At 43.0% G+C, this 14,687-nt stretch overlaps 2 protein-coding genes across 3 annotated transcripts in view; one reads left to right on the forward strand and one right to left on the reverse strand.

Moving 5' to 3' along the window:
• The window catches only part of CLIC6 (CLIC family member 6), a 126,010-nt gene that overhangs the window by 30,182 nt on the left and 81,141 nt on the right, over window positions 1-14,687 (reverse strand). The gene's annotated exons all lie outside the window — the stretch shown is intronic.
• RCAN1 (regulator of calcineurin 1) overlaps window positions 2,959-14,687 on the forward strand; it is a 32,868-nt gene continuing 21,139 nt past the window's right edge. The window contains exon 1 of the mRNA XM_035115805.3: window positions 2,959-3,986. Within this exon, the coding sequence (XP_034971696.1) occupies window positions 3,669-3,986 (318 nt within the window). The 5' untranslated portion in view covers window positions 2,959-3,668. The remainder of the gene's footprint in view (window positions 3,987-14,687) is intronic.

The raw sequence follows: 14,687 nt of genomic DNA on the forward strand, positions 1-14,687 counted from the left end.
TGACAGATAGCTGTTGATGACCGAAAACGACTGCAAATGGTTTTGCATGAAAAAGCAAGGGTTGAGATGGCTGAAGATCGCTTATCATGTATAATGAGATAAGAATCCGATATCTCTGTTCAAACCAGGTCCCTCCATGGTTTTGAGCTTGGTGATAAGTTGTAATTCAGCAACTTCTGAACTTGGTAAATGAAATGTGTATGCAGGAAACCTGGAACAAATTTTCTATTGTGGGCCCACTTAATCCAGGAGGGAGAAAAAGTGAGGAAGGGGAAAGTCGGGTATGTCACTTAAGCTCCTTGGAGGAAAAAGTGGGATATAAATGCAACAAATAAATTTTAAAACAAAACAGAATGCTGCTGTATTGTAAACTCTTTCTGTTTCTCCTTCACCAGCAACCACTAGATGGTAGTGTTTGGTCATCTCTTTGAGATACTGAGAAACAATAATGTTCACTGGTTACTATTTTGGACTAGCCAGTTTCCTTTTATTATAGGGCAGTTCAGTTGTCTGCCAATTTTTCTTTGTGCATGTGACCTTCAATAACTCCAGAATTATCTGAATTTTGTTTATCAGTCTTAAGCTGCAATCCTAAATATGAGCACTTGTAAGCATTCCTCTTGAAGTCAGTAGGACTTGCTTCCAACAGCGTGCTTAGGATCACATGATTGCACCTTGATTAAATGTGTATGCTTACCTAGGCCCTTCTAGACGGGAGTGGGCTGCTTTAAGGCACATAAATTTATGTTTTTGAGGTCAATGTTTACTTCAGGGCAAATCTTTCTGTATCTCAGACAGAATTCAATTTGTTGGTCCAGATCCTTCATATTTATGAAAGGCTGGGAGAATATTTTTATTATATAAATCCTTATAGAGGTCCAGAAGGGGAATCTCTGCACAACAATACCTAAGGATTTCGCCATACATGTTACTAAAAGTTGTAGCATGCTCTAAATGTGCCAACTCTCTCTGGGGCCCTGTTCAGTGGCGGAGCTAGCTGCTCCGGCACCCAGAGCAGCGTGCACCCAGGGGGTGGGGCTAGCATCCCAAGGGGCACAGCGCGTGTCCCAGGGGTGTGCCACCCGTACCGAGCATCTGGGGGGGGGGCGCTGCCCATAGTGAGCATCTCAGGGGCAGGGGGGATGTCTCACTCTCCCCAGGATGACACCTGGGGCAGGCTGCACCCACCACATCCACCTTCCTCTGCCTCTGGCCCTGGGTGCCCAACACCCACAAAACTGCCCATGAAGTGGCCAGGCACCCACAAATTTTGGTGCCAGGACCATGCATGACACCCATGGCCACAGGGCCAAACTGGCACTCCTGGCATGCTCAATCCACATTTTGTGGTTCCACACATTATAATTTTTCACATCAATGTTTTATACTTCTACAATCTTGGGATTGCTACAAGTCTACTAATGCCCCTCTCTTGTGCTCTGGCATTTTGGCTCCATAATTAGAAATAAGAAGGAATTGTTATTATTTCCCATAATACAGTACCTTCAGACTAGCACAATGTTGTTTCACAAACCTTTGATTTCTGTCATTATGTGATATTATGTTCACATTGCAGTGATGATATCCATTTGCTTTTTGGAAATATTGAAATGGATCTGGGCTTCTAGTTACTGAAAGCTATGTGGCTATTAAATATAATTATATTCAAGACACTATATGACATTAAATAAAGCCTGGAATGCAAACAGAGATGTATCTTTGAACTGCTGATCATTCACAATTTTCCCCCATTCCCCCCTCCCAATACCAAACTGATTTTGAAAGTCAAGGGAGCTTCAAAGCAAGATGAAGTTTCCTTTAGTTTCAAAACCAGTTTGGTATGAGGGGGAGGGGAAGGGAACCAAACCTGAAAACGTACGACACATATATGTCTGAGTAGGCCTGCTGAAATAATTTTTTAAAATTAAAGGTTTTGGCAGGCATCTAAAACAGTATAATGAGGGTTCCTGCTTAGTGATAACAGGCAGGGTGTTTCACAGCAAAATAGACTCAATCCCAGTCTCACAGATCCAGAACCTTGTAAAAGTGCTTGTTCCATAGACCTTGCAGTTGAGCAGGCATGTATGGGACATGACAATCTTCAAGGAAACTTTCATTGGCAGTAAAAGCCAAGGAGTAGTCCTGTGATTGTTGGCATAAACACTGCAAATATTTTAGTATAAATTATTAAGTTGGATATTACAGTAATTTAAGGTCAGGTGTTTTTCTCTCTGCAAAATTCATTTCCCTGCAGTCAGGTGTAGTTGTACTAATGCTGCAGGCTGAGAAAGGGGTACTCACAGAAACAAATAGCTGGCCTTTCTATGTTTTGAAAGTATAAATAATTTATTTAGGGAATCTGGGCTTTAGCTTTGATTTATACATTTTTGTTGTATTTTGCATTAATATACATCACATTTGTATTTATGCCTATATGATAAGGTTTCTGCTGTAGTTCTCAACTAGCAGCTTTCAGGATTGTTGAGAGAATCTCATGTACGCCACCGTGAACTCCTTGGAGAAAGGGTGAGATGCAAATTCAATCTACAAACTAATTATAACAAACAAGTGACCATCCAAAAAGCACTCCTTCTGATATACTGGAAGGAATAAGTCTAAACCAGTCTTCCCTAACCAGGTATCTTTCAGCTATTTTGGACTGCACCTCCCATTAGTCCCTGCCAGTGCAAGTATGCTGGCTGGGGCTGATGGGAGTTGTAGTCCAAAACACCTGGAGGCTGGAGGACATAAGTTTGGGGGAGGCTAGCCTAACCATGGGGGCTAATTTGTGACCCTCAGATGTTGGTGGACTACAACTCCTATCACCCCTGGCTATTAGCCATGCTGATTGAGGCTGATGGGAGTTGGAGTCCAACAAATATCTACCAGGTCACAGGTTAGCTATTCCAGCATAAACATTATATTGAAAGAAAACAACAAGCTGTTATGATCAGTTAAATATACAGCAGTGGAAGGTTTTATTTTATGGAGGGGAGGGCTCTCAGGCAGTGGTCCCTGCTGTGAGAATACAGCATTGCAAGTACCCAAATAAGTACTGTACCCATTTATCATCTGTGGGATATTTTGGAAGGACTGCCCTGGAATCAAATCAATGACCCATGTCAATCCCTGTGATTAAAAACGTGCCCTGTGAAGGCTGGAATCTCAGGTGTTGTTACGATTCCTTGAAAAGGTGATCCTTTGAGGATTAAAAGAGAATTATGCTGCTTTTCCCTTCCAAGGCGGTTCTTTAATTGCTTCTTTGCAAGCGCAGGCACCACGTCGAATAAATTATACCCGTGCTCCTCCTGCCAAGAGGCGAAGTAGGCACTTTGAGATTTACCGTAACGGGGGAGAAGGAACGCGAAGCAGGGGAGAGGTAATGTGGGCATTGCCCTAACCCAAGATGGCTGCCGCAGCGCCACGGCACTTCAAGACGGGTCACCTGTTGAAGTAGAAGCCCGGGTGTTTCATTGGCTCCGCTGGGCCGGGCCCTGAGCCGTTGACCGTCGCCAATCTATCCCCCTGGGGCTGAGGGGGGAAAGGGTTAACTGTAGGGCCGGAGTGGCGGCAAGCTGGTCGGCGTCGCTCCCTCGGACTCTCCGCCTCAGCCAGGCCCGAGCCCGGCGGGCTTCGTCCCCGCCCCCGGCTCCTCTCCTCAACTCGGCATGGAGGTCCGGGGGGGCGGCGGCCGCCGCAGGGAGAGACCGCGAGCCGGAGAAGCGGAAGAAGGCGAGCAGCCGGCAGAGACCGCGGCAGGAGAGGAGGAGGAGGAGAAGGCAGCGGCGGGAGTGACCGTGACGATTACGGAGCCAGAAGGCGGCGAGGACGACGACGACGACGAGGAGGACGAAGGCGAGGCTGAGGAGCGGGACACGGAGTGGAGCTTCGTCGACATGGAGACGGTGTCCCTGCGCGACCTGCCCACGGCGCTCATCGCCTGCAACCTGCCCCTGCCCGTCTTCTTTCCCGATGGCCCCAGCAAGGTGGGTGAGGCGGGGGCGAAGGGGGCTCCCGGAAGCCGGCCGGGGGGGGGGAGAGAGGAGAGGAGAGTTTGAAAGTGGGGAGGAAGGGCCCCTGAAAGTGCAGGCCCCGCCCGCTACCGGCCAGCGCCACCCGCGACCGGCAGGGGCTCTCGGTTGGGGATGGCAGGCGAACACGGCTAATAAACAAACCGAGCGCGCGTGAAATAAGGCACAGCGACGCCGGGGTCTCTCGTGGGGGGTGGGAATGTGAGACAGAGGGGTGTTCTGCAAGAAGGCGCCCCCAGCCCGCTCCAATGAGTTGTCGTTCATTAGGCAAACGTTTTATTTAGCAGGATGTCTTGCGGCCTGTGCTTGCGCTTCCTGGAAGGCAGAAGCTATGCCCTGCTGCCCCTGAGGCGAATCTAAAGGGCAGCTGCCCATGCAGGGATCCCTAGGATTCACATCCGTGCTTTTTTTCAGGGCCGGCCCTAGCATTGGGTAGAAGGAGGCAGTTGCCTCAGGTGGTGGATGCTGTGGGCCGTTGTGGTGTGGAGCGTGCTATCAGATTGCCCGTTTTGAAGTAAGATTCAGTTTCTGGGCTAGTCAGATTCCATATATAGAATGGAGATGGGACACCATCTTGTCCCCGGAGAGCAAAAGGTCTTGGGCTGGCCCTGTAGAAAAGGGAATGGCCAAGGGAGCAGAAAGGACTGTGATTCCCTCCCTGCTTGTATTGTAGGGTTGCAGTGATACACCTGCTACCCGTTAAGTACCGGTACTGGTAGGACCTGACCTTGTGCAGACATGTGTTTAGTTTTTGTCCTGAGTTGTACTGGCCCAAGGATTACTGAATATTGCCAGCAAGTATATCAGACAGCTCTGAGCCCTTGCTTTTATAAAGGCTTAACATGATTTGTACAAAACCACGACTGTAGGCCTTTGGGGATGTTAATGAGGAAATCTGCAACAAAATGTTGTAATGTACCCTTGGCCTGAGCCCCATAGCACACTCCATTTGAGGGCTACTTGGACCAGTCTGCTGCTGTGCTGTGATGCAATTGAACTATTGGTAGCAGAAGCTCCAAGCAGGAACAGTGTATTGGACTAGAACCACTGATCTGTTATTGGATGCCAAGGGTTATCATGACAGTTCTTGGTCTACCTATGAGGGATTCCTGTTCTTGGTCTACCTATGTTTTTTTTTGGGGGGGGGGAGTATTTTCCTGCCTACTTAACTATGCAGATACCCCCTTTTGATATCTGTTGGTTGGCATAGAAGCACTTGCTTGGTTATTTTATTTCTAAAATTGATCCTCTGCATTTTTAGTGCCAATTCCCACATCATTCTTTGAGGAAATTATTGTCTCCAGTTGTTGCCTTTGATTCATTGGTCCATATAGAGAGCTTTATTGCCATCTCCCACATGTGACTTAAATTTTGATATTTCGAGGTAGTTCAAAGAGCCAAGCAGGTGAATTGTAATGTATCAACCCACATTTGAAAGACGCAAATTGACCCTCACATTTTTAGTAATGAAAGGTTGTAACCATGGCTGGCCTTCGAAATGACATGTTGCTATTTTTAAATGCCATACTGCTGTATAAATATTGCGGGAGGAGAAGAATAGGAAACATAAGTGCCCCTGCCTGCTTCCTGTTTCCATATACCATCATATGCAAAGTGTAACTCTAGCATCTCTGCCTACAGTCAGATGTTTGGCAGGAACAAGCATAATGTTTGGCTTTATCTCTCTTCCCTACTTAGTCCCTTCCATCAGCTAAAGCTATACCTTTTCCTGAGATGCATGAGGGGAAAATCATATGGAATGTAATTCATTGGTTTTTGTTACATGGTGCTCAAAAGAATGAAGAACTAAAAGCAAAAAAAAATTTTTTAATGTTCAGGCTCTTGCTCTGACAACAATAACAAAAAGCTTACTAACTGATAATTTGTTTATTTATAAAACTGCTGTATTTTTCTTCTAGGACTAAGATGTGTTTTTGTAAGATCTAAATTTATAGTCCTTTTAAATAACCTTAATAGTTGCTATAGCTACTTACATACTCGACAGCTTCTTAGGTACACTTAAGAAATGCAAACTTGTATTTTCAAATATATATTCTGTGCTGTTCTACTTTTTAAATGTTACATTTCAAATGATTCCAATGTGAGTCCAAGCTTTAGGCAACTTCAAGACTTCAGAAAGACATGGAAATAGGTATATGTGCTAGGGTAGCCTTCTTGAGTATAGTGCATAAGAGTGTTAACCAACCAATCCTCGGTTCATATCTAAAAGGTAAAGGTACCCCGACCATTAGGTCCAGTCGTGGCGCTCATCTCGCTCTATAGGCCGAGGGAGCTGGCGTTTGTCCGCAGACAGCTTCCGGGTCATGTGGCCAGCATGACTAAGCCGCTTCTGGCGAAGCAGAGCAGCGCACGGAAACGCTGTTTACCTTCCCGCTAGAGCGGTACCTATTTATCTACTTGCACTTTGACGTGCTTTGACCCCCATATTATCATACACCTGCTTTTTAAACAGTCTGCCATATAGATTGGAGGCTTACTGTTTTGAGAATTGCTATAAAATTCCTGTGAGCTTACAGAACTAGTTTCATGGTTCTTTACATCCTGACTAATGCAACGCATTCGGAGCACTTGAGACGTATCATATGAATGCTATCCTTTATTCTTGTTAAGGTAAAGGTAAAGGGACCCCTGAACATTAAGTCTAGTCGTGACCAACTCTGGGGTTGCGGCACTCATCTCGCGTTATTGGCCGAGGGAGCCGGTGTACAGCTTCCAGGTCATGTGGCCAGCATGACAAAGCCGCTTCTGGCGAACCAAAGCAGCGCACGGAAACGCTGTTTACCTTCCCGCTTGGAGCAGTACCTATTTCTCTACTTGCACTTTGAGGTGCTTTCAAACTGCTAGGTTGGCAGGAGCAGGGACCGAACAATGGGAGCTCACCCCGTCGCAGGGATTCGAACCACCAACCTTCTGATCAGCAAGCCCTAGGCTCAGTGGTTTGTTAGCAGTTACTTAATTTCATTTCCAAATCCTGAAAATAATGCTTGGATCAGCCACAAGGGGGTGAAGCAACACCACTTATTTGCAAAGTTTGTCTGAAAGAGAGTGCTTGTGCTTTTAAAACTCTGTTTCTGCTGGTGTGTATAATTTGTCAGATATATTCCAGATAAATTATACATCTGACTAACCTCTCCTGCCAAATAGCCACAGCAGTTACTAGCCTTCAGACCTCTAGTAGGTTAACTTGCTATTCACACCTATATTAGCCATATGTATCCACGGCCTCTTTGCCTAGAGTGCTTTCAGACAAAGGGCTTAAATTTATTGCAAAACTGTTGCCACCCAATCCCCACCCTGCCCACAGTCTTCTTGCTGCTTAGTAGTAGTAGTAGTAGTAGTTTTTTGGATCGCTTGTTTGCCCTGCAATAAAGGCATGCATTCCTCTGATTTGTAACATTGAAATGAAACATGTGGATGGCAGGCAGTGGGGTTCTATCAATAATAGAGGCCTCTTGACTTTTGTCCCCAAAGTTCCGATACGATGAAACTACTTCTCACACCCTTAAAAAACTACAGTACCCTGCTTGGGCTTTGCCTGTGTGTTTTTGTCACATGTCATTGGAAGGTTCTCACCAGCAGAGGGCACTGCACATGCAGTAATCCAGGGCCTGCTCCAGAGGGAGATGTCTTGGCTGAGGGGTAGCAAGCACAGCTTACTTGTTCTTGGCCAATCCAAGGAACATCTGGGTGCCTATGTGGAGGCTGTCACTATATTCCAAGAGCTCTTAGAATGTTGAGCTTATTCCTTTTGAACCTCCACTGCCAGTGGGGAGAGTACAGTCACACTCAGGTCCTGCTTGTGAGTTTCCCATAGGCATCTAGTTGACCACTAAGAAGAGAATGATCGACTAGATCTAGCAGGACTCCTATGTTATATTATATATGTGCAGAGGAGTTGGGAATCGCCCTTGACAGCTTTGAAAATAACTTACTTCATTATAGTTATAGTGCTCTCCCACAAGAAGCTCAGAAAGAAATACTCCATAAAATGGACACTCTGCCTGACAAAAGTGATGAAGGAACAGCTGAGACTACCCAAACAAAACATGCCTGACTGTGTTTCAGATTCTGCTCCATTCTTATACCAACAAGAGCTGGACCTGTGGGTTGGGAAGGCACCCACCCCTTCCAGCCAACAGGTTGTTGCTGAGATGAACCCACTCTTCCATAATCTGGAGGTGAAAACCTCTCCACCAGACTCATGCACCTCATTTCTTATTTTAAAACACTGCTTTAAAAATATTTCAGTAATCATTTTAAAAGAGAAGTTATTTCATGAGGGTGCCAGTTTCTCCCAAACTTCATATGTTTCCATTTTAGGGAAGGTAGCATGGAAAGATTTCTCCTTAACTTTCCTGTCCCATCCTTCATGTTTCTGTTCATGTTTTAAGATTTATTATGTTTTCAGAGTGACCAAATAAACAGCCTATTCTACACTTTCACATTTAAATCTTATGTTACTAATGTGGTCTGGCAAATTCTGGAGCTTACTACTGTTTCCAAACCACATTAGTATGGAACAATGTGTTTTCAGCACCTCACAAGATGGATTTTTCCTCTAAATTTGTATATGCTCAACCAACTTCCCCAGTTGCAAGAAATGTAGGAGTGATTAACAGTTTGGGAAAGTTAAAAAATTGTATTTTTCTGCATTACTAGTTACTTCCACATGTCTTAGTCCTCTTGCATGGAGTTAGATGGATATAATGTAAGGGGAAAGGGGATGTAATAGGAAAGTTGAGGAAATTGACCCATGAATCATGAACATATCTTGGAATTTTTTTCTTTGTGTGAGGAAAACAATTATTTATAGCTTTGCAATTTGCATGATTCTAAGTTTCCATTTGATGCTTTAAGAAGATTATTCCACTTAATCCTTTGTTACTGTGTACTTAACCAGCTAGTTTGTAGCAGCCTAGCCTTAAGGTATCATATGACAACTTATGTTAAAGGTCAGTTGTGTATTGGGAGGCTCTGATCTCTGGGGAGAAACTCCTTTAATAGCATTTCTAGTAGATATTGCAAGTATGGTATACTGTTTATTGAAAGAGTAGATGCAATAACCAGTTTTTCTAGCCTGGATAGGCAAATAGAGCAGAAAATTCGCAGACCACCAAAAGGGGTCATAATGATCTGGCATAAAACCAATGAACAGAAAATTTTATTGTATGCACATAAACATAGCTTTCACTCTGCATTCCATTTGCTAATGAAATAGGTCCAATTATTTTCTAGCTTACATTGCCTGCTTGTAGTTTTGGAAGGGAATACCTGTATGATCCCACTGCTCACTTTCTTCAAATCCCTCCTCAAAACCTGCCTTTTCCATGAAGCCTTGGGTCCAACCCCTATTCACCTAAGCCTCAGTCTAGCCAAATCTAAGCATATGCAAGTGAAACAACTGCATATTCTTCCTTGTTTTCTTTTGCCCCTGTTTCCTTCCCCCTGCTTTCCCTGTGTCGAATTTTAGATCACAACTTCTTCAGAGCAGGAATTCTGCAAAGTGTATTCTGCAAAGTGCCAGGCACATCAATAGTGCTATTTACATATATGTTTTTTAAAGCCCACCACTTTAAGCCAATCATGCTCTTTCGCCCACTGTTCCAGGGTATGCAGATGATGTGAGAAAAATAATGGATTCGATTATAGGTTAAATCTGAACATAAGCAGCCAGAGAAATGAGCAGTTAGTATATATGAGTTAGCTAGGGAGATTGTGCAGTTTCCTTTTCTTGCTTGCTTGGATAATTAATTAATTAATTAATTAACTACCTTTATATTCTAAGGATCTTAAGGTTGTGTGCATAGTTCTCCCCCCATTTCCTCCTCACAACAACCCTGTGAGGTACGTTAGACTAAGAGATGGTGACTGGCCCAAGATCACCCAGTGAGCTTCATGGCTGAGTGGGGATTTGAACCCTTGATCTCCCAGATCCTAGTCCAGGCATAGACAACCTTCGGTCCTCCAGATGTTTTGGACTACAATTCCCATCATTCCCGACCACTGGTCCTGTTAGCTAGGGATCATGGGAGTTGTAGGCCAAAACATCTGGAGGGCCGAAGGTTGCCTATGCCTGTCCTAGTCCAACTCTCAAATCATTACATCACACTGGCTCCCCTGTCATAAAGTGGGTATTGTAGCTAATACATCTTTATCCAGAAGAATCCATCAATATTGCTTCATAAGTTACAGTAATAAAAATCTATTATCTATGTCAATGGTTCCCAGTTGGTGGTCTGTGGACCCCAGGGGGTCTACATAATGCACCCAGGTGGTCCGTGGCACCATTCACATAACAAAAACTACCATAGAGGTATCAAAAAAAATTAAAGTAGGGGTTCCATGGCTTGCTTTTTGAAAGCAGGGGTATGCTGTACTTAGCTAATTGGGAACCACTGATCTAGGCAGTATGCACAGTGGTGTTGAGGGAAAACTGTTTTGATGATAAGATCCTTGGGGCAGTAGTTGGGTGTTGATTCTAGTTGTTGTTGTTGTTTAGTCGTTCAGTCGTGTCCAACTCTCCGTGACCCCATAGACCAGAGCACGCCAGGCACTCCTGTCTTCCACTGCCTCCCGCAGTTTGGTCAGACTCATGTTGGAGGCTTCGAGAACACTATCCAACCATCTTGTCCTCTGTTGTCCCCTTCTCCTTGTGCCCTCCATCTTTCCCAACATCAGGGTCTTATCCAGGGAGTCTTCTCTTCTCATGAGGTGGCCAAAGTATTGGAGCCTCAGCTTCAGGATCTGTCCTTCCAGTGAGGACAAGTAGCATAAGTTTCAAATTTGGATGTTAATTCAGTACTTAAAAAACTCTCACTTATAGAAGAATTTGCTTGCCATTTTCTAAAATAGCTACTCATCCACAGGAAAAGATAAAGTACTGTTTCAAAGCTCATAAATTACAGCACAATCCTAACAATCTCTGCTCAGAAATAGGTCCTTCAATGGGGTTAGAATTGAGGTCTTAGATTCAGTCATTTGATAATGGTTTAGTCACTACTTGCGGAAGTGGGCAGTATCATAGTTATGTAGGTAGCTGATCCTGTGCTTCATAAAACCAAGCTATACACTGTCGTTTGGAACTAATTTAGTAATTCTGTGAATGTCCCTTGGGAGCTCAAAACCTTGGTCATTATTTTGTGACAATTAAGCTGGTTCTAGTAAAGGTATTGCCCAACTGTGGATTTTAGAGTTTTTCTTATAGAAAACTTTATTTTTTAATGTTGCTTTTGGTAGTTGCCTTTTCAAAGTTTGATTATAAGCTAGGAATTGTTTGGGGGAAAACATTTCAACATTTAATTTCACTTGTATCCATGTATTCTGTTGCTAGATAAATATGTGGAAATAATCAGCAGTTACAAAACACTGGTTTGTTTGTTTTTTAAAAAATAAACTTCCATGTAAATACACTTCCATGTAAAAAGGGATCTAAAGCAGCAATTACAATGTTTAACTATATTTTTCAGGAAACCACAATATCTGATACTATTCCTAGATCTTTCAAATGTACTTTCCATTAGGTTAGTGAAAGAAGGACAGGAAGAGCAGTTTCAACAAGAACTGTGGTTTTTTTTATATAGAACTGAATAAGAAAGAAAACCAGTTAATTTAAGTCACTCAGATTAATTAACCAACTACATCCATAAATGTACTTGGGGAAAAAAATAGGTGAAATTTACAGTTGAGATCCTGAAGTTCTTGTGAGTTGCTGCATGAAGTTAACTGTCAGTTGCTTTAAAGATTATTGCCTGATTGCCTTAGTAATATTGCATAGTGGCTGATCTGCACTACATGTCAGCACTGAACTGAATATACTTTTACGTTTCCAATAACTGAACTGAAGGCAGCTACAGTATACAGAAAAAAGTAATGAATATGTGTAGGTACCAATTGCAGTTTTTGTAGTTTTAAGATATGTCAGTTTGAAGAGGAGCTAATATTTAAGAACTGGGTAATTCTGGTACAGTATCCTAGTTTATTTTCATTCATTCTGCTTTGTGCAAAAGATGGTTCCATTCCAAAAAGCCCTGGTATGAGATGAAAAAAGAGTTACAATTTTTGTAAACTTGCCCAACTTTCAGTGATATTTCTTTGTCAGAAAATATATTTATATATTTTCAGAAAATGTCAGAAGGTGTGTGTGTGTTATTTTGTTCAATGGGTTTTTTTAACTGCCTTATTTTTACAATGAAAGGTGGTCTCTAAATTATTTTAAGTAAATTTAAATGCCAAGATTCCAAATTATTCTTGAAGCAGCTCCCATAAACAGAAAACAAATCAAGATATAATTGAACATTCGTGAGTTAGTCAGGCCTATGTATGATTAAACCCAGTTATAGCAGTAGCAATAAAGATGTCTTGTCAAAGCATTGTAGTTTTCTGTTTTAAACAGAAGAATCATTATTGTTGAACCGTATCTCATTTAATGCAACCAAGGAGTCAGAAGCAGTCCCTCTCATTTACTCAACTGTTGCATAATAGATAACTCATGGTGTTAGGCAGGAGAGGGGCAATGCTCAGGGACAGCTCTAAGGCAAGGCTGGGTGGCGCAGGGTGCCAGGGCGCCGCTGCGTGGCTGCGCCCACCAGACAGCCGTGGTGGGAAACGGGGCCGGGGGGGCGCGCCAGAGCGACCTTCGCACCACGGCGCCAGGGCACCCGATATGCTTAAAACGGCCCTGGCAATGCTCCTATAGACTTTTAAGTTATTGATGTTTCCAGACAACACAGGCATGGTATCCCATAAGTGCAACTGCACAATGGACAGTCGTAAGAATAGCCATTACAACTCAGTGCAGCACTGCTTTACATGGCTTGGGAAGCCTTCTGAATAGAATGGAATAGAAATAGTAATATCTTTTGAATATTACCCTCTAGTTTAGAATTAGTTTATTCCATTATAGCTTAATTGTGTTCTAGTTAGATTGATTCAGTGCTTGTCATGAATCTTGGGATCATTAAAGAACAATTTTTAAAAACACCTCTGACTTGATGACCTTTGCCTAGTGGATGGTGGAAAGAATTTTTAAGTTTCATTCATGACTTGTGGAGCACTTTGGGACACTTTTCAGCTGTGATGCTTACAGAAGGTCGAGTGCTATGCTTTTTCCATGGAAATTTTCCATTCTGAGAAACATTGCTCGTAAACATTTAATTCATAATGCTAAAGCATAGTCGAACCCTGGGACCTTGAGAACTCTCTCTTCTCCTTTTTCGGGCACAGCCTTAAATAGGAGATCAAAAGCTATTGCTGTGCATTTACTATGTTAACAGCTTTACTGCATTCACATTTAAAAAATAAAAACAATGAAAGTGAAGCAAGGGAGGAAGAGCTCCATTGGCTATGTCGCCTCGCAGGGCTGAGGCCGATGGAGCTCGTTCCTCCATGTGCCAGGCACTGGCGGTGGAAGGAGTCCCTCCGTAACCAGCGCGCCAAGGGAAAAACAAGCTGCATTGGCTTGCTCCACCCTTGGATGCATTGATACATCACCCAAACCTAATCAGATGACATTGGTATAATACTGCAAGGTTGCTCTTTTTTGCGTATCTTAAGTTGGAGGTTCTGAAATGCAGAAAAGTCAGGGTTGGCGCACCCATGAGGCAGGGTGAAGCAGCTGCCGCTAGTTGTTTTGGTGCCAGTTTCCCTCACCAAAATTTCACCAGAACCTGCTGTTATCACCTTTGCTTTATGCCACCGTACAACCTTGGCAAGGGATGCTTTGGAGGGGTGCTTCCTATTTTGCCTCAAGCAGTGAAATGGGATGCACCACTCCAGAGAAAAATCATTAGGTGGTCCACAAAGACCCTAAGCAATTTTCAAGTGGTCCATGGGATAAAAAGTTTGGGAACCATTGTCTGAAGAATGAAACTCACTTCCCTGAAGTCTCCAGAGGCAGTGATTGAATCTGTGAATAATTTTACCAAAAGACTAATTTAATTTTGTGAGGTACACTGATCTATACCTGGGGATAGCTTTATTTCTTTAAATGCTCATGACTTTTAAAAAAATCTGGTTTAAGTTCTATAGGAACTACTTCACCTATGAATTAGAAGAAAATTCAGTAAGCAGTCTTGGATCTGATTCTCCCTTGTGCTTGGTAAGCGTAGCAATTCTGAAAGGAGGCGATTATGCCTAGAATCGGTGGAAAGTCAGTAAATTGCTAGGTACTGTATACTGTGATGGCAGCAATAACTTAGTGAATAGGAGGATTTGACCTATGTTCCCATCTCAAGCTGCATTTATAGCAGATATAAACATGACTACATGTTCTTAAAGGTTTCCTGTGTTTTCCATCCAAAAGGGAGCAGTCTATGTGAAATGTTTTTCCAGCTTGTCTGGAAACTGGAATATAGCTGTGAATCACTTACGGAAAATGCTATGCATTTTTTATATTTTTTTGTTATCTGGAAACATTGTGACTTTCCATAGTTTTATAATGTAGTACATGTGGTTTAATAAGAAAGGGCTGCAGGAAGTTATTGGCCAGCTCTTCAAATTAGTTCATAATCTCCCACCCAAGCACTCTTGGTTGCAACTTCCCATGCTTAATTCTTTCCTCAAATGGGAAACTTTTTTGAACGTAAAGAAAAACACTTGAAGATTTTTTTTTAAAGCCTAGGAAAATAACGTGCAAAC

This window comes from Zootoca vivipara, chromosome 4 (assembly GCF_965207765.1).
Source record: "Zootoca vivipara chromosome 4, rZooViv2.hap1.1, whole genome shotgun sequence".
In the NCBI taxonomy this organism is placed as follows: domain Eukaryota; kingdom Metazoa; phylum Chordata; class Lepidosauria; order Squamata; family Lacertidae; genus Zootoca; species Zootoca vivipara.